Genomic DNA, 26,394 nt, shown 5'->3' with positions numbered 1-26,394 from the left:
TGACATAATCACGTTCCAACCAATGATTTAAATATACATTAGATTACTTATAGGGGGCGTTGTGTTGAAGCCACCCTGCCTCCATCTTGGCACTCCCCCACTGTTGTAAACATTATTTTGGAAGGTATAGAAATGCATGTATTAATGTCTGCCACGTTATTCTATTACAGACATCTTAATACATACTTTTAAATTATATTATGCGAGCTAAGCATAAAAATGTTAAAATATATAAAAACATTTTCCTTAAGCTATACTTTTTTATTTATTACTAATGTTAATGTCCCCACTACAACAAAAAAATACTTAAATACATGTAATTTTGTCCTTGAAACATTTAATTTAAATACTGTAGAATTCCATTCATTCCAATGGCGGACTGCTCCTACTGGGGAGTGCCAATATGGCCGACTTGTGACATCTGTTATCCAAGGGTTATATACGTCATTGGTTCCAACCGGTAGTAATTTCTTCCAGATATGCGTCACGTCACGTTGTTGACCTTTGAGAAGCCATTTTCATCAGAAAGTACCTAGTTGAGTAACAAGAGAAAAACAAAAGGACAGTGCCCAGGAGGAGTTGGTATATTCAGTAACATTGAGGGTCTGTCTTCACATACCAACCCTCAAGTTGCTGTGATAATGTTTTCCTTCTCGACGACGTTCCAGCCACAGGTAAAGCGGTTGGCACTCACAGTGAGTAGCTAACATAGCTAGCTACTACTGTTGTTAACGTTAGCTGACTGATATAACCTAGTTACGTTAGCTAGCTGCTAGAAAGTGCTAGCAGCTAGCTAAATTAGCTAGATATAAGCGACAACACATGCAGTTAACTTTAGCTGTTTAAGTAATGTATTTAAGTTAGCTAGCCCTAAGTCTAAGTTTCTAGTTATCTTATCAAGCTTATTTAGTTAGCTAGCCTGGTGGACCAGGCTATAATGCTAAAAATGAGGTACAAGTTAGCATTAGCTAGCTGTCACCGGCTGGTCCACCGCACCAGACGGTTAGCTAGTTAGCCACCAACTTCAGGACTTCAGCATGTGCTAGTTGTCTCTTCGTAGCTAGCTAACTAGCCAGTTAACTAACTACTGTAGTTACCAACTAGCGTAGTGAGCCTACTAACGACGACGTTAAATTTGCTAGCTAGTGTGCATTTTGACAATTGTAAATACAGTTAATTTTAAGCTACAGTATTTTGTTAACTAACGTTAGCTTGTAATATACGTTTTTAGTTAGCCAACTAGCTGACTAACGTTAATTGGTTATGCCATAGTATATCAGTGAATCGCATAATCCAGCTATTGCGGTAAAAGGTTGATTTACACCTGCCTGTGAATGACAATACTGATGTCATAACCGTCCCCTCTGTCAATGGTATGAGAATGGTTGCTTAAAAATTTTAACATAGGATAAATTAATATCCCCAGATGTCAAAACAGGTCAGTCGGTTAACGTTATAGGGAAGCTACTGACTAGTAGTACATAGATGCATAGCCTACAACTTGGCAGCTCTCCACACCAGTACTGTTGTTTATCAGAACAATATGCCAACACAAGTCATGTATGTCTCATGCATTTCCAATGTCTCCATCTCTCGGGCCTCTGTCTCCTAGGTAACAAGTCAACTCATTGGCCAACTCATCAATGCCCTCCATTCCCTGAAGAATTCAGCCAGCTCCACGGCCACAGCTTCTGTCCAGGGTCTGCACAAAGATGTCACACCAGAGCAGGACCCCCTGCGCACAGATGTAAGATAAGGGAAAAACTAAGCGGATGTGGCTGACGGCCAAACCAATATTTTATTTTCAAATTAGGTTAAGGTTAGGGGTTTGGTTAGGCTTAAGGTAAGGGTCAGTTATAGATTTTGGCTAGTCAGGCTATCAATGGTATGCTGGTTAGAAAAGTCCCCTTAGTCTCTCCCATAAGATAAGCCTACTTCATGGCAATCGTAGGTGGTAACCAGGTATATGGGATTCCTCTTGTTATAGCCTCTGCCTATTTCTGGTGAAACACTGTTGCAGTTCTCCCTCTGACAAGAGAAGCCTCTCAATTTACACAAGCTGTGTCAACCTTCGTGCTTAACTACACAACTAGCCCGACCCCATCCACTATCCTCAGGAGCCCCCGTTCAACTTTGGACTGACTGACGTGTAACATACATCAAATGTTGTAGTTTTTTTTACTCCTGGGGTGTAATCATTAGTCTTAAAAGAGTTTCTATGGGACAAATTCGGGTAGGTCCCTCCCCGTTTTGTTTCTTTTGCTACCGTTTAAGAAACGTTTTGCAACAGAATCGGCATAATGAATATGCCCCTGGTGTGTGTAGTGCCACCAGCTCTTACGGGCGAGGCATAGCTCCCCAAGCGAACGCGTCTATGTTGTGGTTACAAATAAGTAATGTGTCAGACATTCACTAAACATATCAATATCATGTGACATGAACACTGAGGATAAGTTACAACAACATTGCAGATATTTGTCACTCACAGCTCCAATGTGTTATTATTGTTCATCAAATGGCTAGAGATCATCATGGCCACTGGAGTCAAACATATTTGCAGATGTTTGGCCTCGTACAGGATAATGAAAGTTATCTGTTGTAACTCGGCCTGAGGAAATTACATTTCCCTTACAAATGCAGCAGCACATCATTTCAAAGCCTGGCTTGCATAGGTGGCGACACTCACACGTCACTGCTAGACCACAACCTTGTATATTAATAGCATGGAACAACATATACATAACTAACTCTCAAACTCTAGGCGGCATTCTGCCTTACAGTTTTCAGCCATTAGCTTCGCCCACGACTGGCTCACGTGAACTACAATCCCGACGCTTTGTTTTAACGTTTAGAAACGTCAGTAATCATCGCTTGCAATATGGCTTTTAAAGCATATGGCCCTTATCTTTCATCAGCGAGAAAGAATCCTTCAAATAAAAAAGATACACTTACTGTAGTAGTTTTGCACAGATCCATACAGCTATGGATGCCTCCATCCAACAAAACTACATTTCTGCTACACTTCCCGAGTTACACTCACACACTGGTGTTTGGAGCATGCTAGATAGCAAATTAGCACAGGTGGTCGCCTCTTGTCTTCTGTCTGTTTTCCATAAACAAGCGCTGTAACATGGAAGTGTGGGAACACTAACCCTATCAAGGTATGTATCAATTTACCTTTTGTTTTTTGAAAATTATTTCTCGCTGATATATGCTTACAAAACCGTACCGCAAGCGACCCGTGTTAATGTTCAGATTGAACATTGGGCCTCTTAACAAAACTCCTCTGTACAGAAGACGCCTTTGTCCAATGGCTCTTATGTGTAATGTAATGAAACTGAGTCATGATCAAGGGCTAATACATAACATAATACTCAATGCTGGGGACCTATCTCGTGTTTTCACTTGGATGAGTGCCAACATATGTGCTATTTCAGCCTCTTAGGACATTGGTCAAGGAGCCCCATTTCAGTTCATAGGGTTCAACTTAGCCTTGATCAGCCAGATCTGGGTCCCGGCTAGCTAACGCTAGCTCATTATTACAGTTGTCCTTCACACTGACTTCCTGTCCCCACAGCCCACTGTGAACCTGAGGGACCTGGGTTTGTCAGACCTGAGGGTGGGTCAGTTGGATGAGCTGCTGAACAGGTTACTGCCCTCACTGGGCTCGGAGGACGGCCCAGCCGCCTCAAGATGGAGGACGTCCCATGTCTCCACAGAATCTTTCTTCCTCAACAAACATGGTGAGGTTTATGTTGTTGGGTGTACACTGAGTATACAAAACATTAAGAACACTTGCTCTTTCTGTGACAGACTGACCAGGTGAATCCAGGTGAAAGCTATGATCCCTTATTAATGTCACTTGCAAAGTCCACTTCAATCACTGTAGATCAAGGGGAGGAGACATATTTAAAGAAGGATTTTTAAGCCCTGAGACAATTGAGTCATGGATTGTGTGTGTGTGCAATTCAGAGGGTGAATGGGCAAGACAAAAGATTTAAGTGCCTTTGAACGGGGCATGGTAGTAGGTGCCAGGCACACAGGTTTTGGTGAAGAACTGCAAAGCTGCTGGGTTTTTCACACTCAACAGTTTCCCAGTGTATCAAGAATGGTCCACCACCCAAAGGACATTCAGCCAACTTGACACAACTGTGGGAAGCATTGGAGTCAACATGGGCCAGCATCCCTGTGGAACGCTTACAACACCTTTTAGAGTCCATGCCTCTACGGCTGTTCTGAGGGCAAAGGGTGCGGTGCAACTCAATATTAGGATGCTGTTCCTAATGTTTGGTATACTCTGTATATATTTGCTGTAAAATTATAACAAGCACAGTCGTTAGCACTCGTGTATTTGTGGTAGTCTTATGTTGACCTTTGTATTCATTTCCATAGGTTTCTCAAGCAGAAAGTTGGGTGTTTTTGGCTCGCCAATGTTCCACAGACCAAACCAGAGTCCTCTACAAGTCGTCTGTTCAGAGCTCCAATACTGGCCTGGTAAGGAACCATACCTGTGGTCCTCATCTTTGGAATGTACCCAGCAACCCTCATGTGAAGATAGTTGATTATTTTACCATGCTGAATTGCCTGTCATAAATGGTAGTTCTAACCAGGGAGGTATGCAAAGCTTAAAAGTTGTCCTGTCATATAGGCCATTGTCATAGTGTATCTTATGAGTAGTAGTGTTGCACGGTATACTGAAACTTTGGTAATTTTTTGATACTAGAACATTGGGGGGGTCAAGATGGCCGATATTCAATATCATGACATTTGAAAATGTTGATGACAAAATTTCCCAGAGACAGCCTTGTATGCCTCAATTTTAAAATCAAACAATACATTTTACTTTGGTAAAAACAATCTCACAATACTGAACACAAATATAAATGCAACATGCACAAATTTCAAAGGTTTTACTGAGTTACAGTTCATAGAAGGAAATCAGGCAATTGAAATAAATTCATTCATTAGGCCCTAATCTATGGATTTCACATGACTGGGCAGGGTCCTGAGCAGGGGCGGTGTGTTCAATAGGGCGATATGGGCGACGCACTGCCAAACGGGAAAAGGAAGGGATTTTTTTTCTAATCAATTATATCACGGCAACAGTAGTTATCAGTGTTCTAATCTGATCTGACTGCCACTAAATGTCAAATCAGGCTAAAGTCGTGCTTCAAATGGCCCCGCCCGTTTTTGGGGCGATTTCAGTCATGTTGAAAATCGCCCAGAAGTCTGTCATAGACTCCCATGTAAAATCTATTTTTTTCAAATTTCAAAGCTTTCAATACAATCTCTATGGGTGTCTGTGGGCTTGCACTTACGCGTTTCGTCATACGTGACGTAACCATGAACGTAACTAAGAAAATAGCGGCTAGCAGCGTCTCTGTTGCGACCTGCAGTGTGGCGTTATCTTATGTTTTTAATTTGTACACTTAGTGGCGTTATTTTATGTTTTTAATTTGTACACTTAGTTTACAAACATTCTGCCAACCATGGATTTCCAGTGGTGGGTTTTGGACTGATCTTGTTGATCGTGTACATACCCGCTACGAACGGACTAAATAATGAAAACGCTGCTGGCAGCGGAATCCAATACAGCTGGGAGACTTGGCTGGATGACAGAGTCCCGGACAGAGAAGTGGAGCCGGCCGGCTTCACCCTGGTCAGAGCGGACCGCGATCTGACACAGTCACAGGGAAAATCGATCCTGGTAAGAGAGCGACTCTGTACCCCCGACATTGAACTGCTTTCTGTGTCACTGCGACCTTACTATCTGCCCCGTGAGTTCCCCCAATTGTTTGTTACCGTTGTGTACTGTTGATAATCACAAGTTTACTGGAGAACTGAGACCAAGTAGAGACTTTGGACAGGGTGGATATGGTATAATAAAGGCAGTTTATTCAGAGGTAAAGATATCTGGAATCGCGTGCACGGACTCGTTTGTCAAACTCTTAGGGAGCTATCTGAAGAGAGCCCCGAAAACATTGTGTGCAGACATTTTATACAATAAATGATGTAGGTTGAATCTAGTAGTTCTGATCTTCTGATTGGTCCTGATGAGTTGGGCGAGGTCCCTCCACTGTTGCATTGGCTCTGAGTCGGGTTCTCTGTCTTCAAATGTTCAGCCTAAAGAGAGGGGATTTTTGTGTGTGTGTGTGTTTAACAGTGATGATGTGTGTGTGTGTGTGTGTGTGTTATCAGTGATGATGTGTGTGTGTGTGTGTGTGTGTGTGTGTGTGTGTCCTCAGAGCAAGAACTCGTGAGTTGGAAGAACTGAGAGACCTATGGCGTGGGTGTTGTCCTTGGCCACCTGCTGACAAGGCTGACAAGATAGGACTCTTTTGTCCATTGTTATAGGATAGGAACAGCATTGATTGAAAACAAACGCCCAACACAAAATGGGTCATGCACAAGATTTTAGTCAGACCAAGCTATAACATTATATATTTACTACGACAGTACATTCAACCAAAAGCTAATATAACAAAGGCATCAGAGATTATTTATAATCTGTCACAGAAACTGGAATCCATCTCCCCAGATCAGTCAATAAATGCTTCTGGTATTGACTTATATGCTGCCCCTGTCTTCATGTTGTTGCTGGACATATCTTTTTTAAAATGTGTGTAGGTCACCTAAATCATCAGAAAAATTGCCCCTCCTGAGAATTTTTTCAGGAGCCGCCACTGGTCCTGAGGCTGGTTGAACGTACTGCCAAATTCTCTAAAATGACATTGGAGGCAGCTTATGGTAGAGAAATGAACATTAAATTCACTGGCAATAGCGCTTGGACATTCCTGAAGTCAGCATGCCAATTGCACTCTCCCTCAACTTGAGACATCTGTGGCATTGTGTTGTGTGACAAAACTGCACATTTTAGAGTGGCCTTTTATTGTCCCCAGCACAAGGTGCACCTGTGTAATGATCATGCTGTTTAATCAGCTTCTTGATATGCCACACCTGTCAGATGGATGGATTATTTTGGCAAAGGAGAAATGCTCACTAACAGGGATGTAAAGAAATGTGCGCACAGTATTTTAGAGAAATAAGCTTTTTGTGCGTATGGAACATTTCTGGGATATTTTATTTCAGCTCATGAAACATGGGACCAACACTTTACATGTTGCGTTTTATATTTTTGTTCAGTATACATAACAATGGTAATTTTATTTGAATGGTAAATCTCTTGATAAACTGTGTAAATTAAGATGGCATAGGCCTTTTCACAATAAAGGTGAATGCATATTCTATAGTGTCTGCATGCATTAAGTTAATAATCTTGTTTTGGCTGGTCAGTGGAGTCTATGGTGCCACAGATGACAATCTGTTTGCCTTCCATTTGGGACATATATTAGCCTACTGATCAAAATTTCCATAGAAGCTCGTTGCCATCTGATGTCTTAGCACCATGTTCATCTAGCCAGCTAGCTAGCATAGTAGCTAATATAGCTGGCTAGCGAACACCACAGATGAAAGGGTTAGTTACCGTAATCTTTGCTAACAGGTCACATAGCTATCTGCTTAGCTAGCTAGCTTATTGCATGCATGTTGACACAAGCCTTATTAGTGAATTAATATTTGCAACAGGAGTAAGAATTTGGTCACAGTGTCAATTCATCCATTTCTCAATACTGCACCTTTCTGTTGGAGAATGAGCTAGCTTGCTGCTGATTTTCTCAGCTAGACATTCCTCCGCATTATGCAGTGCTCGTGGCTCAGGTGGTGAGTGGCGGCTGGTGGCAGCAGTTCTCCTATGTGGAGGGACTTTCGGCAAAGCCGATGGAGAAGGGCCGATAGACTAGAAAAGGCCAATATCGTCCCGACCAGTGGCGGCTCCTGAAAAAATTCTCAGGGGGGGCAATTTTTCTGATGATTTAGGTGACCTACACACATTTAAAAAAAGATATGTCCAGCAACAACATGAAGACAGGGGCAGCATATAAGTCAATACTGATATACACATTACTTGCTTCAAAAAGGCCTCATGGTTGAATTGGAAATATGTGCACCTGAACATAATTCACAACAAGCAAGCAGGAGCTTTTGATAGAGGCTACTGAAAACATTGATGTAAGTTATTGGTAAAATAAATTTTTATAAACTTCCATATTCTGCCCTCTTGTATAGATTTGTGAAAATGAACAGTGATAGACATTTTGCCTGAAAACAGAATTTGAAAATAATTTATAGAAAAGGTAAACACAGCTATCTGTATGGCTTTGTAAAAATGAACAACCATATTCTGGCCAATTGTATAGATTTGTAAATATGAACAACCATATTCTGGCCAATTGTATAGATTTGTAAAAATGAACATGAACAGATTTTTTTTTTTTTTTACTTTTTTAAAATGAAAAATAACTATTTTAAACAACATCAACTGTGAACTGATTTGGGCGTGTGTGTGTTAAAGAGACAGACAGGGAGGGACAGAGAGAGAGGCTACATTACTTGTACTGAAACTGTTCTAGCTTGCTGCATGATCAAATTCAGCTGATGCGCATAGCAATGCACGTAATGGGCATTCTTGAAATGTTCACGCACCTTTTGCTGCACACCAGCCTTCTCTCACCTCACACTGGCTCCATCGTAAGCTTGCGCAATGAGTTTGACTTTCTTGTCGTCGGCAAAAAGACCGTTCAGTCTCTCCAAAAGCACACTGGCGATTGAGACTGAGGTTGATTCCGAGATGGGAAGGAACTCAAAAAAGCGCTCCTGCACTTTGTGGTTGCTATCTATGTACCTCAGCACAAGCACCAGCTGTGTCTGTGTAGAAACGTCCGTGGTCTCGTCAGCTTGGATAGCTACGAAGTTCGCCGACTTCACCTCCTCCACAATATGTTCCCTCATGACCGCTAGCATACACTCCAGTAGCTCGTTTTGAATGGTCTTTGATGTGCCCTTGAAAACTTTAGCATTTTTAAGATGGTCATCAAACACCTCATCTAATTGTGCCACAAAGTTGACAAGTCCAAGAAAAATACCAGGGTTGGTGGAGCCCTCAGTTTCATCTTTGCCTCGCAAAGCTAGCCATCTTGACAGTTGTACGTGAATTGATTGACGCTGCTACCCGCTCTTTTCTTAGTTATGTTCATGGTTACTTATGTTACGTATGACGAAAGCGCGTAAGTGCAAGCACTCCCGGAACCCATAGAGATTGTATTGAAAGCTCTGATATTTGAAAAAAAAAATATTTTACATGATAGTCTGAGAGACTCCTGGGCGATTTTCAACCTGACTGAAATCGCCCCAAAAGGGGCGGGGCCATTTGAAGCACGACTTTAGCCTGATTGGACATTTAGTGGCAGATCAGACGTCTAGATTAGAACACTGAAAACTACTGTTGCCGTGATATAATTGATTAGAAAAAAAATCCCTTCCTTTTCCCGTTTGGCAGTGCGTCGCCCATATCGCCCTAATGAACACACCGCCCCTGGTCCCGACATATCGGCTTAGCTGATTATAGGTCGTTCTCTAGTGCCTGCTCCACTTAGTCTGCACTGGGAGTCTGGGCTGCATCATGTTAACACTTAAATAATGAGAGATGGCATGTAGGAGTGTTAAAACTGTTAATTACTGTTCTCAAAACAATGTCCATACAGGCTAAAACACTTTACAATGCAGGAAGATACAGGTAGCTTCCAGCTTTGGAGGCTAACTTTCCTTGCTAGTTTACAGCTAAAGCAAACATCAATTCACTATCCTGGTACTTTGTTAGTGATAATCTGCAAACCATAACGCAAAATATGCTGATTTCAAAGCTGATTGCATTGCTACCAAAACTGAATTCATTTGCCGTCTCTCTCACGTCACTCCCAAAGATTGTCTATTGCCTCAGCGAACAGGGCTCCGACGGGCTGCCCCGCTCTTGCCTCGTGAATGATGTCATTACTGGTTAAAGAGAGCGCACACTTTTATAAAATAAGCTAATGATTACCGTTATGTAGTTTGGTGAAAACAGTCAAATTGATTGTATTATTGTAGAATTGATTCATTAATGCATACATGGCTGTCTCAATGTAGATGTAAAAAAATTATATTGTAATGATATTGAACTCAAAAGATATTCAATGATTGTAGTTGAGTTTCTGTTTGGATTAAGTGCCAATCTGTGACTTTGGCTAATATGTATTTCCCCCCGCGGTATCGTTTTGGTATCCGCATCGAAGTAAAAATTCTGGTATCGTGACAACACTAATGAGTAGGGCCCTGTGCTTTGCCTGGATTAAAACGTTCTTAATTTAAAGCTTTTTCATCAAACTGTCCCCTTTTTAAAAATGTCAGATGGTCTAGCACTATCCTCAGACAATTGCTTTCATTTTTGGTGTAATTCAAATTTTTGGGTAGGACTTACTCTTACTATGTTACATGATTGCGCAAAACACAGGGCCCTACACTGAGATGTTCTGGGGCAAACCACATTCCAAGATCCTGACCTATCTCTCATTGTGTTCCAGTTCGTTTTGCATCGCCGGGTGCCTTGGGTGGGGTGGGCCCACCCGGGTGGGTGGGCCCACCCACCTGGCGCATCGCCCACCCACCTGGGGCACCGGGCGATGCGCCCCTCTCAAAGGTGATCTTATTTTCCCCCTGTGACATAACATAGTGAAATGAATATTGTTGTATTTGGTCTCCCTCTCACTCAGTAAGGGTCCAGAACCGAGGCTTCAAGACTCTGAGGAAGAGCAGACGTGTGGAGTCTGGTTACACGGGGCCGGCAGAACCAGAGGGCTACACCCCAACCTTCATGAAGGTCAGCAAGTGTTACACTTTACATAAGTCACATATCCATTCTCCAAATGCCCTCTTGGACAGAGAGTTTGGAATGCACTCAATTAACCTGTTTTCAACTTTACCGAAAACACGAAATGTTTGTTTCCCTACAACGTGAAGATTGACTTGTACTGGGATATGTTATAAAATTGTAACACCGTTTTAGAGGGAGTTTCATAGGCAAAACCCACTATCTCTGTGGCAGTTGTCCTTGTTCTTTATGGTGTAGTGGAGATTTTTTCACACTTTTTTTGAGCTGGGCTCCCTCACGTGGAAAGGACAATTTTATGTCTCGTGACCATTAACCCCATTGTTTCATATTCAACCTCTTTCTTTTGTCCCCCCTCTCGCTCTCTCTCTCTCATACTCACCTGCTGACATGCATACATTATGCTCTCTTTCCCACTCTCTCACCACACACACACACACACACACACTGTCACAGGGCCTCCTCATGAGACCAGACAAGGCCCCAGAGGCAGAGAGTCTAGACCAAGTGGTAAAGCTGAAGAACCTGCCAGGTGACCAACAAGATGCTTTCAAGTCTGGCTTCACTGAGGGATTCATGAAGTCCCAGGCCTTCACTCAGAGGACACAAGGCACGTCGCACAACTCTCTTCATACATCACATAAAAACATTACTTCTTAGTCACTCAGCATTATGCCCTTCCTAGAGTGACTAATAGGAAGTACATTTGGCAGTTTCTTTAAGGGGCAATCCGAAGTTTAAACAATAACAAAGCAGACACCCTGCCACTGTTTTTGGTAAACAGCTGAGGGATGCGGCTGGAGTAATGTAACTACTCTCAAATTCATAGACCGCTATAGATGCAAGGGCTGACCATCCATGACATCAAAATTATAGCTTTAACCATGTTTTGAGGTTATAGAGGATTTTTTTACAATTACATTGTTTACAAATAATGGAATAAAACAAGCTTATATTTTAGGTTCTAATGGAATAAAACTGTTGAACTAAGCTCATGGGGCATTTATAAGTTGTATTCTTCAAGAATTAATGGGTACATATGATTATTTAAAGTAAAGAATGTGATGTAGCGATCGCAGATTTACCCTTTTTAAAGGAAGGTTTATTAATATATTTTAGTTATTATAAAAAAAGTTGGGGGGTAGATCAGCTTTAATATTGCAGATATATTGTAGCCTCCATCAATGTAATTGTCTGCATAATTTCCAATCCCCAATATTTTTTTTTGTAAATATACAGCTCTGGAAAAAATTAAGAGACCACTGCAAAATTATCAGTTTCTCTGGTTTTACTATTTATAGGTATGTGTTTGGGTAAAATTAACTTTTTTTTATTATTCTATAAACTACTGACAACATTTCTCCCAAATTCCAAATAAAAATATTTTCATTTAGAGCATTTATTTGCAGAAAATGACAACTGGTCAAAATAACAAAAAAGATGCAGTGTTGTCAGACCTCGAATAATGCAAAGAAAATAAGTTCATGTTCATTTTTAAACAACACAATAGTAATGTTTTAACTTAGGAAGAGTTCAGAAATCTATATTTGGTGGAATAACCCTGATTTTCAATCGTCTTGGCATGCTCTCCACCAGTCTTGGGCTCGTCATCAGATGTTGGGTGACTTTATGCCACTCCTGGCGCAAAAATTCAAGCAGCTCGGCTTTGTTTGATGTCTTGTGACCATCCATCTTCCTCTTGATCACATTCCAGAAGTTTTCAATGGGGTTCAGGTCTGGAGATTGGGCTGGCCATGACAGGGTCTTGATCTGGTGGTCCTCCATCCACACCTTGATTGACTTGGCTGTGTGGCATGGCGCATTTTCCTGCTGGAAAAACCATTCCTCAGAGTTGGGGAACAATGTCAGAGCAAAAGGAAGCAAGTTTTCTTCCAGGACAACCTTGTACGTGGCTTGATTCATGTGTCCTTCACAAAGACAAATCTGCCCGATTCCAGCCTTGCTGAAGCACCCCCAGATCATCACCGATCCTCCACCAAATTTCACAGTGGGTGTGAGACACTGTGGCTTGTAGTCCTCTCCAGGTCTCCGTCTAACCATTAGACGACCAGGTGTTTGGCAAAGCTGAAAATTGGAGAAGATGACCTTACTCCAGTCCTCTACGGTTCAATCCTTATGGTCTTTTGCAAACCTCAGCCTGGCTCTTCTTTGCTTCTCATTGATGAAGGGCTTTTTTCTAGCTTTGCACGACTTCAGCCCTGCCCCTAGGAACCTGTTTTCGAACCGTCCTCGCCGTGCACTTCACCCCAGCTGCCGTTTGCCATTCTTTTTGTAGGTCACTTGATGTCATCCTACGGTTATTGAGTGACATTCGATTGAGTAGGCGGTCATCCCGGCCAGTAGAGTCGTTTTCGCCCTCTGCCGGTCTGTAGCTTTCTTGTCCCCAATGTCTGCTGCTTGAACTTGTTCTTATGAACTGCCGTCTTTGAAATTTTAAGGACGGAAGCAACCTGATGCTCACTGTATCCCTCTGCCAGTAAAGCCAGAATTGAACCCTTCTTTTCCTCACTCAACACTTTCCTTTTCAACTCTTTTGGCATGGTCCATAGTTATTTTTTGATTAATATTACTTTTGAGGTACTATTAGCACTGTTTTTGCCATCCAGCTGGTCCTATTGCAAGAGGATAGTGATGACCACAGCAGTGGTTTTTATACTTTTCCTCGTTAAATAAGATTTGGTTCAGGTGATCACCTAATCAGTACCTAATTCAGTAGAATGAGGTGTGCCTGTGTTGGAATTCAACAGACACTGGAATGGAATGGCTGTCATACATGTAGAGATGCTGATTTAAGAAAATTTTGCAGTGGTCTCTTAATTTCTTCCAGAGCTGTATATACACTACCGGTCAAGTTTTAGAACACCTACTAATTCAAGGGTTTTGATTTATTTTTACTATTTTCTACATTGTAGAATAATAGTGAAGACATCAAAACTATGAAATAACACATGGAATCATGTAGTAACCAAAAAAGTGTTAAACAAATCAAAATATATTTTTATATTTGAGATTCTTCAAATAGCCATCCTTTGCCTTGATGACAGCTTTGCTCACTCTTGGCATTCTCTCAACCAGCTTCATGAGGTTGTCACCTGGAATGCATTTCAATTAACAGGTGTGGCTTCTTAAAAGTTAATTTGTGGAATTTCTTTCCTTAATGCGTTTGAGCCAATCAGTTGTGTTGTGACAAGGTAGGGGTGGTATACAGAAGATAGCCCTATTTGGTAAAAGACCAAGTCCATATTATGGCAAGAACTGCTCAAATAAGCAAAGAGAAACAACAGTCCATCATTACTTTAAGACATGGTCAGTCAATACGGAACATTTCAAGAACTTTGAAAGTTTCTTCATGTGCAGTCGCAAAAACCATCAAGTGCTATGATGAAACTAGCTCTCATGAGAACCGCCACAGGAATGGAAGACTCAGTTACCTCTGCTGCAGGGGTTAAGTTCATTAGAGTTACCAGCCTTAGAAATTGCAGCCCAAATAAATGCTCCACAGAGTTCAAGTAACGGACACATTTCAACATCAACTGTTCAGAGGAGACTGTGAATCAGGCTTTCATGGTCGAATTACTGCAAAGAAACCACTACTAAATTACACCAATAAGAAGAGACTTGCTTAGGACAAGAAACACGAGCAATGGACATTAGACCGGTGGAAGTTTGTCCTTTGGGTGTGTGTGAACGGATTATCTCTGCATGTGTATTTCCCACCGTAAAGCATGGAGGAGGAGGTGTTATGGTGTGGGGGTGCTTTGCTGGTGACACTGTCTGTGATTTATTTATAATTCAAGGCACACTTAACCAGCATGGCTACCACAGCATTCTGCAGCGATACGCCATCCCATCTGGTTTGGGCATAGTGGGACTAGCATTTATTTTCAACAGGACAATGTCCCAACACACCTCCAGGCTGCGTTAGGGCTATTTTACCAAGAAGGAGAGTGATTGAGTGCTGCATCAGATGACCTGGCCTCCACAATCACCTGACCTCAACAGAATTTAGATGGTTTGGGATGAGTTGGACCGCAGAGTGAAGGAAAAGCAGCCAACAAGTACTCGGCATATGTGGGAACTCCTTCAAGACTGTTGGAAAAGCATTCCAGGTGAAGCTGGTTGAGAGAATGCCAAGAGTGTGCAAAGCTGTCATCAAGGCAAAGGGTGGCTATTTGAAGAATCGCAAATATAAAATATATTTTGATTTGTTTAACACTTTTTTTGCATACTACATGTTACTTCATAGTTTTGATGTCTTCACTAGTAAAAATAAAGAAAAACACATGAATGAGTAGGTGTGTCAAACTTTTGACTGGTACTGTATATAGACATACATATAAATTAAATTTAAAGGAAGAGTTAGTAGTCATTGAGAAATATTTAAAGTGAAGACTGCTTCTTTTAACCATACCTCAGCTTGTAGCAGATTTGCTCGTGCTTTACGTCAATCGTGACTGGCACTAACAGTGAAGCACTAAGCACATGGTCACCACTAGCAGTTCCACCAAGTGTTCACAAGGTGGCACTGCTGAGTTGAACTAAATCACTTGAGGTATCAAACTTATATATTTCTATCTTCCATTGACAGACTCACTAAGGAGGACCAGGCTGATTCTATTGGTCCTCCTCCTCGTGGGAATCTACGGCCTGTCAAGAACCCCGTTTCTCTCGGGTAAAGGCTCCTTTTCTGATGCTGGTTTGTTTTCAATTCAATTCCTACGCTTGCATGAATCCCCCTATTGTGATTTTGTGTCGTGCTTCTTCATCATACAGAGCAATGGCTGTAAGGGATACTGTTTGCCTGATAATGCTGAAAAATCTATGTTCGATTATCAGTCAGCTGTCCGGAAGTAGCTGGATAATTTAGTGTTTAGTAGAAATGTGATCTTTGGTCATTAAACAATGAATAATTGAATAGTAACTGGTTATTTCAAAACATTTGTGTGGAAGATGAAAGTGGTATTAACAAAAACAATAGTTTGTGGCAAATTATAGTGTAGCATAGTTTCCATGATGAATAAAGATTCCCAGGTGGTGTCAGTGGTCTGACTGAATTGCTGTGGGTCTGTCCTGTACAGTGAGGTTCCGCACCACGTCAGGCCTGGACTCGCAAGTGGACCCAGTCCAGGTGAAGAGCGTGACGTTTGAGCACGTCAAGGGGGCGGAGGAGGCCAAGAACGAACTGCAGGACGTGGTCGAGTTCCTCAGGAACCCACAGAAGTTTACTGTGCTGGGAGGAAAGCTGCCTAAAGGTAGTGTCTGTTGGTCTGTCTTTCTGTTAATGTTTAGAATACACTGTGGACATTTGGTTATCTTCTACCAACTCAGTGGCCTTGTGGTTCGTGTCCACCCTAAGATTGTAAGGTTGTGAGTTCGAACCCCGGCTGAGGCCAAGAACGAACCAAAGACAGCAGCTCATAACAAAGACCGTAAAAGTGGGACCTGCTTGGCACTCAGCATTAAGGAGATATATTTTGGGAAAAGGCTTTGCGATAGACTAGCATCCTGTCCAGGGGGTGTACCTGTACATCAAGCTGCCTCACGCTACAGAAACAGACTCCAGCGCCAGCTCACACAATCGACTTTGGTACCTCTTATTTGGTTATCTATCTGTATGGTCCTTCCCTTTACCCATTGCTTCGTTCTTTCAATGTATCCATGTTGCACTAATTTGTGTTCTCTCTCGTTCTGTCAGGCATCCTCCTGATCGGCCCCCCAGGCACAGGGAAGACTCTCCTGGCTCGTGCTGTAGCCGGGGAGGCTGACGTCCCCTTCTTCTATGCCTCGGGATCTGAATTTGACGAGATGTTTGTGGGTGTCGGAGCTAGCCGCATCAGGAACCTCTTCAGTAAGTCCCAGAAATGATCTAAGGCTGTGTCAATACGCTGACTGACCATCCTTCACCCTGTCACTCAAGATGATAGCTGATTGGTGAAATGACTTCCACCACATGACTTTCACCTATCAAGTCCTTTCTGATCAGTGTCCACGAACGAGAAGAATTGCGGAAAGGAATCTATCAGGACACCGCCTAAATCTCTTTCCCTCTGTTTGGTCCGCAGAAGAGGCAAAAGCCAACGCACCTTGTGTTATCTTTATTGATGAGCTTGACAGCGTGGGGGGAAAGAGGATTGAGTCTCCAATGCACCCCTACTCCAGACAGACCATCAACCAGCTACTGGCAGAGATGGATGGGTAAGAAGAATTCAGAATATATATGTTACATCGGAGAATTTTATAAATTAAGCTGGACTTTGAAGTTTCCCTGTTGCTAATCACAAGGCTTGCATTGTCCTTATTCAATGTGTTGATACTTTAACAGGTTCAAACCAAATGAAGGGGTCATCGTTATTGGCGCTACAAACTTTGCGGAGGCTTTGGATAAGTATGTTTTACAGTGTGTAGTAACTGGTCTTTCTATGGGGTTTTCACCAGCCAGTCGGCGTGGTCCCTTTGTCAGGATCTAACTGACTGGCTGGCTGCCAATTCTTAAAGGTTCAACGGGTCGCTTTTACACTGCTGGATTTCAGCAGCTCAGAGACGCAAAATCACACAATAAATGTGGGTCACATGGGAATAAGGCTGGTGCTTAAAGGGATACTTGGGGATTTTGGCAATAAAGCCCATTATCTACTTCTCCATTCAGATGAACTCATGGATACAATTTTTATGTCTCTGCATCCAGTATGAAGGAAGTTAAAGGTAGTTTTGCGAGGCAATGAAAACAATTACCATAGACTTCCAGTCATTGCGCTAAAGCCAGTTAGCAACTTCCTTTGACGTGCACGCAGAGACATAAAATGGTATCCACGAGTTCTTCGGACTCTGGAGATAAAGGGCTTCATTGCTAAAATCCTGAAGAATCTCTTTAAAGCGGCAATCAGCGGTTGAAACAATAACAAAGCGTTCTCCCCAGCAAGCTTATATTTTGGGTTCTGATGGGGTACGACAGTTGAACTAAACTCATGAGGCATGAGTTATATTCTTCAAGAATCAATGGGTATGTACAGTACCAGTCAAAAGTTTGGACACATCTACTCATTCAAGGGTTTTTCTTTATTTTTACTATTTTCTACATTGTAGAATAATAGTGAAGACATCAAAACTATGAAATAATACATATGGAATCATGTAGTAACCAAAAAAGTGTCAAACAAATCAAAATATAATTTACATTTGAGATTCTTCAAATAGCCACCCTTTGCCTTGATGACAGCTTTGCTCACTCTTGGCATTCTCTCAACCAGCTTCACCTGGAATGCTTTTCCAACAGTCTTGAAAGAGTTCCCAGATATGCCGAGCACTTGTTGGCTGCTTTTCCTTCACTCTGCGGTCTGACTCATCCGAAACCATCTCAATTGGGTTAAGGTCGGTGGATTGTGGAGGCCAGGTCATCTGATGCAGCACTCAATCACTCTCCTTCTTGGTAAAATAGCCCTTACACAACCTGGAGGTGTGATTTGGGTCATTGTCCTGTTGAAAAACAAATGATAGTCCCACTAAGCCCAAACCAGATGGGATGGTGTATCACTGCAGAATGTTGTGGTAGCCATGCTTGTTAAGTGTGCCGTGTCACCAGCAAAGCACTCCCATACCATAACACCTCCTCCATGCTTTACGGTGGGAACTACACATGCGGAGATCATCCGTTCACCCACACCGCGTCTCATAAAGACATGGCGGTTGGAACCAAAAATCTCACATTTGGACTCTAGACCAAAGGACAGATTTCCACCGGTCTAATGTCCATTGCTCATGTTTCTTGGCCAAGCAGGTCTCTTCTTCTTATTTGGGTCCTTTAGTAGTGGTTTCTTTGCAGCAATTCGACCACGAAGGCCTGATTCACACAGTCCCCTCTGAACAGTTGATGTTGTGATGTGTCTGTGACTTGAACTCTGTGACGCATTTATTTGGGCTGCAATTTCTGAGACTGGTAACTCTAATGAACTTCTCCTCTGCTGCAGAGATAACTCTGGGTCTTCCATTCCTGTGGGGGTCCTCATGAGAGCCAGTTTCATCATAGCGCTTGATGGTTTTTTAAGAAACTTTCAACGTTTTTGAAATGTTCCTTATTGACTGACCTTCATATCTTAAAGTAATGATGGACTGTCATTTCTCTTTGCTTACTTGAGCAGTTCTTGCCATAATATGGACTTGGTCTTTTACCAAATAGGGCTATCTTCTGGGTTTTAATTTGATTATTTTCTACATTGTAGAATAACAGTGAAGAGGGGGGCTAACTTTTAACAAGGCACACCTGTTAATTGAAATGCATTCCAGGTGACTAACTTATGAAGCTGGTTGAGAGAATGCCAAGAGTGTGCAAAGCTGTCATCAAGGCAAAGGGTGGCTATTTGAAGAATCTCAAATATAAGATATATTTTGATTTGTTTAACACTTTTTTTGGTTACTACATGATTCCATATGTAGTAAGAAAAACCCTTGAATGAGTAGGTGTGTCCAAACTTTTGACTGGTAGTGTATAATTAATGAGTCTGAAAATGGATGTAGCAACTGCTGATTGCCGCTTTAACTGGAGCAAATTGTACAGTGGGAACTACACTTCCCATGTGCCCAGAGATCAGATGCTGCCTTTGGCCATCATCCTCCTCGATGTGAAAGATGTCCTTGGTGAGTTTACTGGGAAAGTCGCCCTCAAAGTTCTCTCCTTGAGAGCTCGTCATGGGGCTGGCAAAAAGCTGTATAAATGGAACAAATCCATTATGAAAGGGGTCAAATATGGATCCGCTCTTAGTGCTCTATTCAATCCGCATCGCAGAAGTTCAGCTTTACAGTGTGATTGAAATTGAAAGGCAATGTTCCCGCTTTAGCGGTAACTGCGTTCACGGTAAAGGCTGCATATGTCGGCTCAATCGAAAATTACCTTTACATTTATATAGCGGAATCTGTAACGCTTCAGCTTTACAGATTGAATAGAGCCCTTAAGCTTGCTCTATATACAGAGATTGGAGAAGTTGCTTTGTTCTAAATGTATACAACATGTCAGCAATGGAATCATTAACCCATTACTCTCCTGTGTTTATTTTTTTTTTTAGTGCGCTGGTAAGGCCGGGGAGGTTTGACATGCAGGTGACTGTCCCTCGGCCTGACGTGAAAGGGCGCACGGAGATCCTCAACTGGTACCTGCAGAAGATCAAAGTGGATCCTAGTATGTTTCAAATGGGTTGCTTAGACCAGTGGTTTTTTCATACCTCTACTCGGGGACCCCCAGATGTTTCACAGTTTTGTTGTAGCCCTGAACTAGCTCACCTGTATTCACCTAGTCAAGGTCTTGATGATTAGTTGACAAGTTGAATCCGGTGTGCTAGCTGTGGAATAGTTAAAATACATGGAGTGGCTGGGGGTCCCGGAGGAGAGGTTTCAAAACCCCTGACTTAAACAGTATATCAGCTGACTAATGTATTGTAGCCAGGTTAAACCTAGCAACCTCATCGAGCGGTTCCGATCACTTGGTGTCATGGCTACCCCCATGAATTCCTGCATGAAAGAGCCCACTGTTTTTGACTGATATTAGCCTCTTTTTGTCTCATTGTTTGTTCAGATGTGAACGCAGAGATCATTGCCAGGGGGACGGTGGGCTTCACTGGGGCGGAGCTGGAGAACCTGGTGAACCAGGCGGCCCTGAAGGCAGCGGTGGACGGCCTGGACCTGGTCACCATGAAGGAACTGGAGTTCTCCAAGGACAAGATCCTCATGGGTGGGTAGTAACACATGCACATAGAAACACACACACATACACTGCCATGTGAGAGCGCTTAATGTTAGAGACATTCTAATCTAGACAGTAAGAATGTCAGGTCAATGAACGTCTGGTCAGTATCCCCCTCGTTCTCTAGGACAGATCTTTTCTCAGGAATAGGTGGACTTTGCTTCAGTTTGTTCCATACTGTTATAGGACCTACAGTTTGATAACTGTAATGCTTTTTGTTAGGATTAGGAGCAGTCCTATCTTTCTGTTTGGAATTCAATTAAACATGCAGGAGTAAACCTGCACCGCAGTAATGTGAATAATGTTGAGTGTTTGAATTAATCAAAATTGGACTCTTAATCTATTAATGATGGACTAAATTATTTTCTCTCTGTATACTGAAGGTCCTGAGCGCAAGAGTGTGGAAATCGATAAGAAGAACAAGCAAATCACAGCCTACCACGAGTCAGGCCACGCCATTGTGGCGTATTACACCAAAGATGCCATGCCCATCAACAAGGCCACCATCATGCCCCGAGGACCCACTCTCGGCCATGTGAGTAGTACTAGGCATTGTATTTTGATTAGCCAAAAGTGTTTGAAGCCGTGGTATATCTTCATGAAATTTTTGCACCTACTTTGACATAACTTCTCTGATTAGCAATGCCATTGACAAAATAACAACTACATGTAAGATCATTAGAACAATTTCTATTGTTAATTTGATACATTTCATGCATGTTTCCAATTGCAAAGCTAAACCATATTTTTAAATACAAGAATCTCAGAATGTGCTCCAATATACAGTAAAATACCTTGCAGAATAGGTGCATTGTCCCTCTACTGTTACTTAGCCATGGGGTTCCCAAACTTTTTCACTTGGGGCATTGAGGAACACCCCGCGCGCACGCACGCCATGGATATTTCTATGGGCACAAGCACTGTTCATGGCACAAACTTTTCACACCCCTCTTGTTGGTGGAGAGAATCTTTCAGGTTTACATTTTATTTCCTGCAGTTATACACATTTTGTCATGGGGTGCAAAGAAAATGTTGCACTTTTAAAGCTAATTTTCTTGCAATTCTGTAGGTTTTGCCATGTCTGTGTATTTGATATTTGAGTGACAAATAAATCAACTATCTATGGGCTAAAAAAACTTAAAAAATAAATAAATTATAACTTAGCTGACATGGGCTAGTTGATCTGGACATGAGGAACTGATGATTCCCTATCCAATTTCGAAATTGCACCTTGTGCATTCTACAACTTTCAAGACTAAGTTTAAAGCCGGACTGATTTCCTTTAAAAAAAATTTAAAAAACATTATTTTTTAAGTGGGGGCACAGTTTGGGAACCACTGACTTAGCTCCCCTCTTAGCGCTGTTGTCCTGGACTTCCTCAAAGAAGTTGGCTTCTGTTAAATATTCGAATGTTGGCAGCCCTGTTTGCAGCTCCAGGGGGCTTCCGGGCCTGCCTTAAAACAATTCAAGGGGAACAGAGAAGTACTATTAAGCAATGGTTTAACTAAGATGGTCTGTCTCTAAATCTAATTTGTCGTTATCTGTCTGTTCAGGTGTCCATGCTCCCAGAGAATGACCGATGGAGTGAGACGCGTGCTCAGCTCCTGGCCCAGATGGACGTCAGCATGGGTGGCCGCGTGGCCGAGGAACTCATCTTCGGCGACGATTACATCACAACCGGTGAGGAAAAGCCTAGTTTGGTTTGGGTTTAATATATAATATATGCCATTTAGCAGACTCTTTGTTCCAAAGTGACTTGTAGTCATGCGTGCATACATTTTACGTACAGGGGGGTCCCGGGAATTGAACCCACTATCCTGCCGTTGCAACCGCTATGTTCTACCAACTGATCTACAGTATAGAGCAGTTCTTAAATGTATTGCTGAGTCTGCTATGAAAATACCATTTGCATGATCAATATTTATCTGATTCAAGCCATTTTTTAAATTTGCTATCTCATCCTTACTCTTGTATTGTGGTGCCACTGTTTTCCAGGAGCATCAAGTGACTTCGACGGGGCAACTAAAATAGCCAAGATGATGGTGACCAGGTTCGGAATGAGTGACAAGGTAAGAGATTATACCTCATGCACATAAAATGGTGGATTGAAGACAGTTATTGAATACACAAATTGTTCATAACTGCCCTTTATTCTAGTAGTCTGCATATTAGATAATGCATTTAATTTCGCATCACCAAAGGCCTATTCACCAATTCACCTAAGGCCCATATCTGTAAACCAAGAATGCAGCATTTGCCTTTCTGCAGAAATGCCTTTCTCAGGCTTTGCACATGATTGGAGTGTTCTCTCAGCGATGTGGCTGGTGTGTATGTGCCCACACATTCCAGACTTTCATCCTAATCCTTTCCTCAGCCCTGTTCCGACTCAACACTGAGAGATTTACTCTACTACTCACCTCGTATCCACAGTCCGTAGGTCTACTGAGGTTGTGTAGCTCAAACAGCCCAATTCTTGGTAGAAATGTAATTCTGAAGCACATAAGGGAGATCCATTTCATAAGAGGGACAGACTTGGTTTTTGTTGATCGCCTACATCTTCTCCGGTCATTGATATCACTCTCCTCCAACTGTCTAACTCTTTTGTTCCAATCATATACTTAACCTGCCCTGCCAACCATGAAATTAGGTATTTATTTACTGTGCCACAGACCTGGCAACCCATGCCGCCCTCCACTGTCCACAGCTGTTGCATAAGTGGTTGTTTTTACATTAGACTTTTTTGTCATTTAGCAGACTCTCTTATCCAGAGCGACTTAGTTAGTGCATTCATCTTAAGGCAGCTAGGTGAGACAACCACATGTCAAAGTAAGCACATTTTCCCCCAATAAAGATACTATCAGCAAAGTCCATGCTAGTAAGAAAAGGAAAGTGCAAGAAAGTCAAGGATGTTCTTTTTTTTAAATTTTTTTTTTTCCCCTAACCTAAGACTAAACTTAATTGTTTCAGCTTGGTGTCATGACCTATGCTGACCTGACTAAACAGAGCCCTGAGACTCAGGCTGCCATCGAACAGGAAGTGAGGGTCCTGCTCAAGGTAAGCTTCCCAATCTTACCCCACTGCACATGTAAGACCACATTTTAAATCCTATTTTAGTTATTGATCATATTTACCAACCAATAATCATTCCACTTTCTAAAGAATAGTTTTCAATATTCACTCTTTCTTATGAAAAGTGACATTTTATAGGCTGCTCAGATTTTCTATCACATTCAATGATCATTCTCTATCCTATTCAGGACTCATATGAGCGAGCCAAAAACCTCTTGAAGACATACAGTGACAAGCACAAGACGCTGGCCGAGGCTCTGCTAACGTACGAAACGCTGGACGCCAAAGAGATCAAGCTGGTCCTAGAGGGCAAGTCCCTGGACCCTAGATGACTCTGTGGGCAATGCCGTGTCAGAGACAGTTAGACATCAGGGTTGGGTTTAATTCCATTTAAATTCTAGTTAATTCACAAAGTAAACCAAATTCTAATTCCAAATGTTTTATCAATGAAAAGCATTAACGAGAATTAGAATTTCAGTGTACTTCCTGAATTGACTGGAATTAAAATGGAATTGACCCAAACCCTGTTAGACATGTTATCTGTATTATATAAATATGAAGATGTGCAATGGAGTGGAGGCCTTTCTAGTATATTTCTTTTTCTCTCGCTCTCTTTCTCAATGTAAATGACACACTGAATTTGTGTTTTAGCCAACAATTACATTTTATTTTATCCCTCTTGATTTTGACACCTCTAAGACATTGTTTGGCAGGCATTCCCATATGGCAGCTTGGTCAACAGAGACAAAAGCCTATCGATACCCTAAACTCAAAATGCCCCCCTTTTGTTGCCATTTATTTGAGAGATGTTGTCCTAATGATTTTCCCCCGACTTGCAGTCTGAGATTGTGAGTTCGCCCACTTTAAAAGTTTGTATAGCTATGTTTCAATCAAGAAAGTGCTGAATTAGTCCTCAGCAAGAGAGGCCAATAGGATCTAGTTCTCTCCCAGCTTCATCGCCCAATTGTTTTTCTCTAGCGGGTTTTGTTCATGGAAGCCTCATGCATTTGATATGTTATCAAAGTTATGAGGGAAAATAAATGGTTGCTATTGGTCGCAGACAGTGATGTAGTGGTGGGCAAACTGATCGTGGTGAGTAAAGTAATGCTCCCTATACTTTCAATACATTCTTCCGCAAAAGGTGGGTAAATGCTCGGCCACAAATATTTTTTTTTGAAGGTGCATAAACTGTGTTCACCCTCCACTATACCACTGGTTGCAGATCTTATCCTACTAGACCTATAGCCTTTTCACTGAGCAGAATATTAGTGGTATAAAAACCCATATATTTTATGGTAGGTGGTATCATTAAAGCGGCAATCAGCAGTTGAAACTAACAATGTGTCCTCCCTACCCCCGTTTCAGTAAAAAGCTGAGGGATGGGGCTGAAGTGTAACCGCTCCAATTCATAGACATATCTATGGATGCAAGGACTGGATGCAAAAAAATTATAGTTTTAACCATGTTTTGAGGCTATAGTGTTTGTTTACATTTACTTTGTTTACAAACATTGGAGTAAAACAAGCTGGTATTTGGGGTTCTGATGGGGTATGACTGTTGAACTAAGCTCATGAGGCATTTAGAAATTAAATTATTCAAGAATGAATGGGTACACATAATTAATTTAGAAGTCCAAAAATGGATGTAGGAACTGCAGATTGCCCCTTTTTAAAACATTTTTTTTTAGTCATTTAATATACATATAGAATGTAAATACAGAATGGCTGTAACAGTGTTCTGTCCCCTTTATGACGCCTCTGAATTGTGGAACTGCTATGGTTGACTTTTTCTCTGAATGTGAAGTAATTCAACGGCATTAACTGTATGTAGTTCAATACAAGCATTTTATGTTTTCATTTATTTATGTACCCAAAGTGTGCCAGATTTGCCCTCTTCTAAGCCCAATATGTAAAGGAACTGTGAGGGAGCTGTGTATATATGTGTGTATGGAAGCTATACTTCATCTCTTGGTGTGGATCTTGTGGAAGTCCAATAAAAGTAATTCTAAAATCATGCTGTTCTTCTGGACATTGACTTCTGGTCTTTGGTCGAGAGATTTTGTCCTGGAATAATTCAAAGCGTTGTTGCAGTACTGCACTACTGACAATGGGCCTTTTTTAAAAATACATTTTCCTTAAAGTTTGCATTCATGGTCAACGCTCTAAACTGCAATATTGGACTTCCGCAACAACGCAGTGTGAAGCGAAACTTCTCTGGTGTTTTGGTTCCCGCAGCTATCATGTTGCAGCAGAGTGAAACACACCCTTGCACATGCACATATACTGTGTGAGTGCATTGTCTTGCTATTCTTTGACCTTTAATGACCTGATGTTGGATACACTGACCTGAGACTATACTCTTACTGTTAGCCAAATTACCCTCAATCACAGGACATACTCTTGGATGTCTAGTCTGTCTCTAGTCATCTTAGTATTGGTTCCTCTTGAGGGAGATGCCTGGCTTCTCCTTCCCCTCATTAGATGCAATTGGTCTGATATTCTATAGACGATGATGGAAAGGTATAAACCGTTTTAGTCACCACATCCATTTTACCCGGGTAGTCTGTATAGGTTTTGTAATAATGATCACTGAACGAAGAGATTTCAATAAAAAGTCTGGGCAACAAAAGGGAACATAATCATCCATTGTCATCTTCATAGCATGCACCTGAACAACTAAACCTCATCTCAACTCAAGCCTGCAATTAGTGACTTCAGTTTCAAACTACCCTAATTAAAAATTGCTCAAAAGCTTCTCTTACAAATAAATCTATTGTTTGGGCCCCTGCTCCCTTTGTCTTGATGCATCTGACTGT

General features: G+C 41.8%; 1 protein-coding gene across 2 annotated transcripts; it reads left to right on the top strand.

The window, feature by feature from the left end:
* Positions 1–508: 508 nt before the first annotated feature.
* Positions 509–25,076, top strand: LOC121569410 (ATP-dependent zinc metalloprotease YME1L1-like). 2 transcript variants are annotated; one of them, XM_045221155.1, is made up of 18 exons: positions 509–674; positions 1,613–1,747; positions 3,578–3,743; positions 4,393–4,494; positions 10,644–10,750; positions 11,216–11,369; positions 15,369–15,452; positions 15,859–16,032; positions 16,476–16,628; positions 16,843–16,975; positions 17,103–17,165; positions 19,837–19,949; positions 20,343–20,498; positions 20,894–21,045; positions 22,064–22,190; positions 22,506–22,579; positions 23,478–23,564; positions 23,768–25,076. In XM_045221155.1, the coding sequence occupies exons 1-18, from the start codon at positions 642–644 to the stop codon at positions 23,909–23,911; spliced, it is 2,157 nt and encodes a 718-aa protein (XP_045077090.1). In that variant the 5' UTR covers positions 509–641; the 3' UTR covers positions 23,912–25,076. The 2 variants fall into 2 exon arrangements, with proteins under 2 accessions (XP_045077090.1, XP_045077089.1); XM_045221154.1 differs by having other exon boundaries at positions 15,369–15,476.
* The last annotated feature ends 1,318 nt before the right edge of the window (positions 25,077–26,394 follow it).

The sequence above is a fragment of the Coregonus clupeaformis genome, chromosome 7 (assembly GCF_020615455.1).
Source record: "Coregonus clupeaformis isolate EN_2021a chromosome 7, ASM2061545v1, whole genome shotgun sequence".
NCBI classification, from domain to species: domain Eukaryota; kingdom Metazoa; phylum Chordata; class Actinopteri; order Salmoniformes; family Salmonidae; genus Coregonus; species Coregonus clupeaformis.
The sequence above is the reverse complement of the archived record's forward strand: the minus strand, read 5'-3'. Positions and strand labels throughout refer to the sequence as shown.

Excerpts from the sequence above, each read along its gene's own strand:
- LOC121569410 (XM_045221154.1), top strand. The coding sequence starts at position 642 with ATGTTTTCCTTCTCGACGACGTTCCAGCCACAG. Across the intron at positions 4,495-10,643 it reads AGAGCTCCAATACTGGCCTG|TAAGGGTCCAGAACCGAGGC; the intron begins GTAAGGAACCAT and ends CCTCTCACTCAG. Across the intron at positions 23,565-23,767 it reads AAGTGAGGGTCCTGCTCAAG|GACTCATATGAGCGAGCCAA; the intron begins GTAAGCTTCCCA and ends TATCCTATTCAG.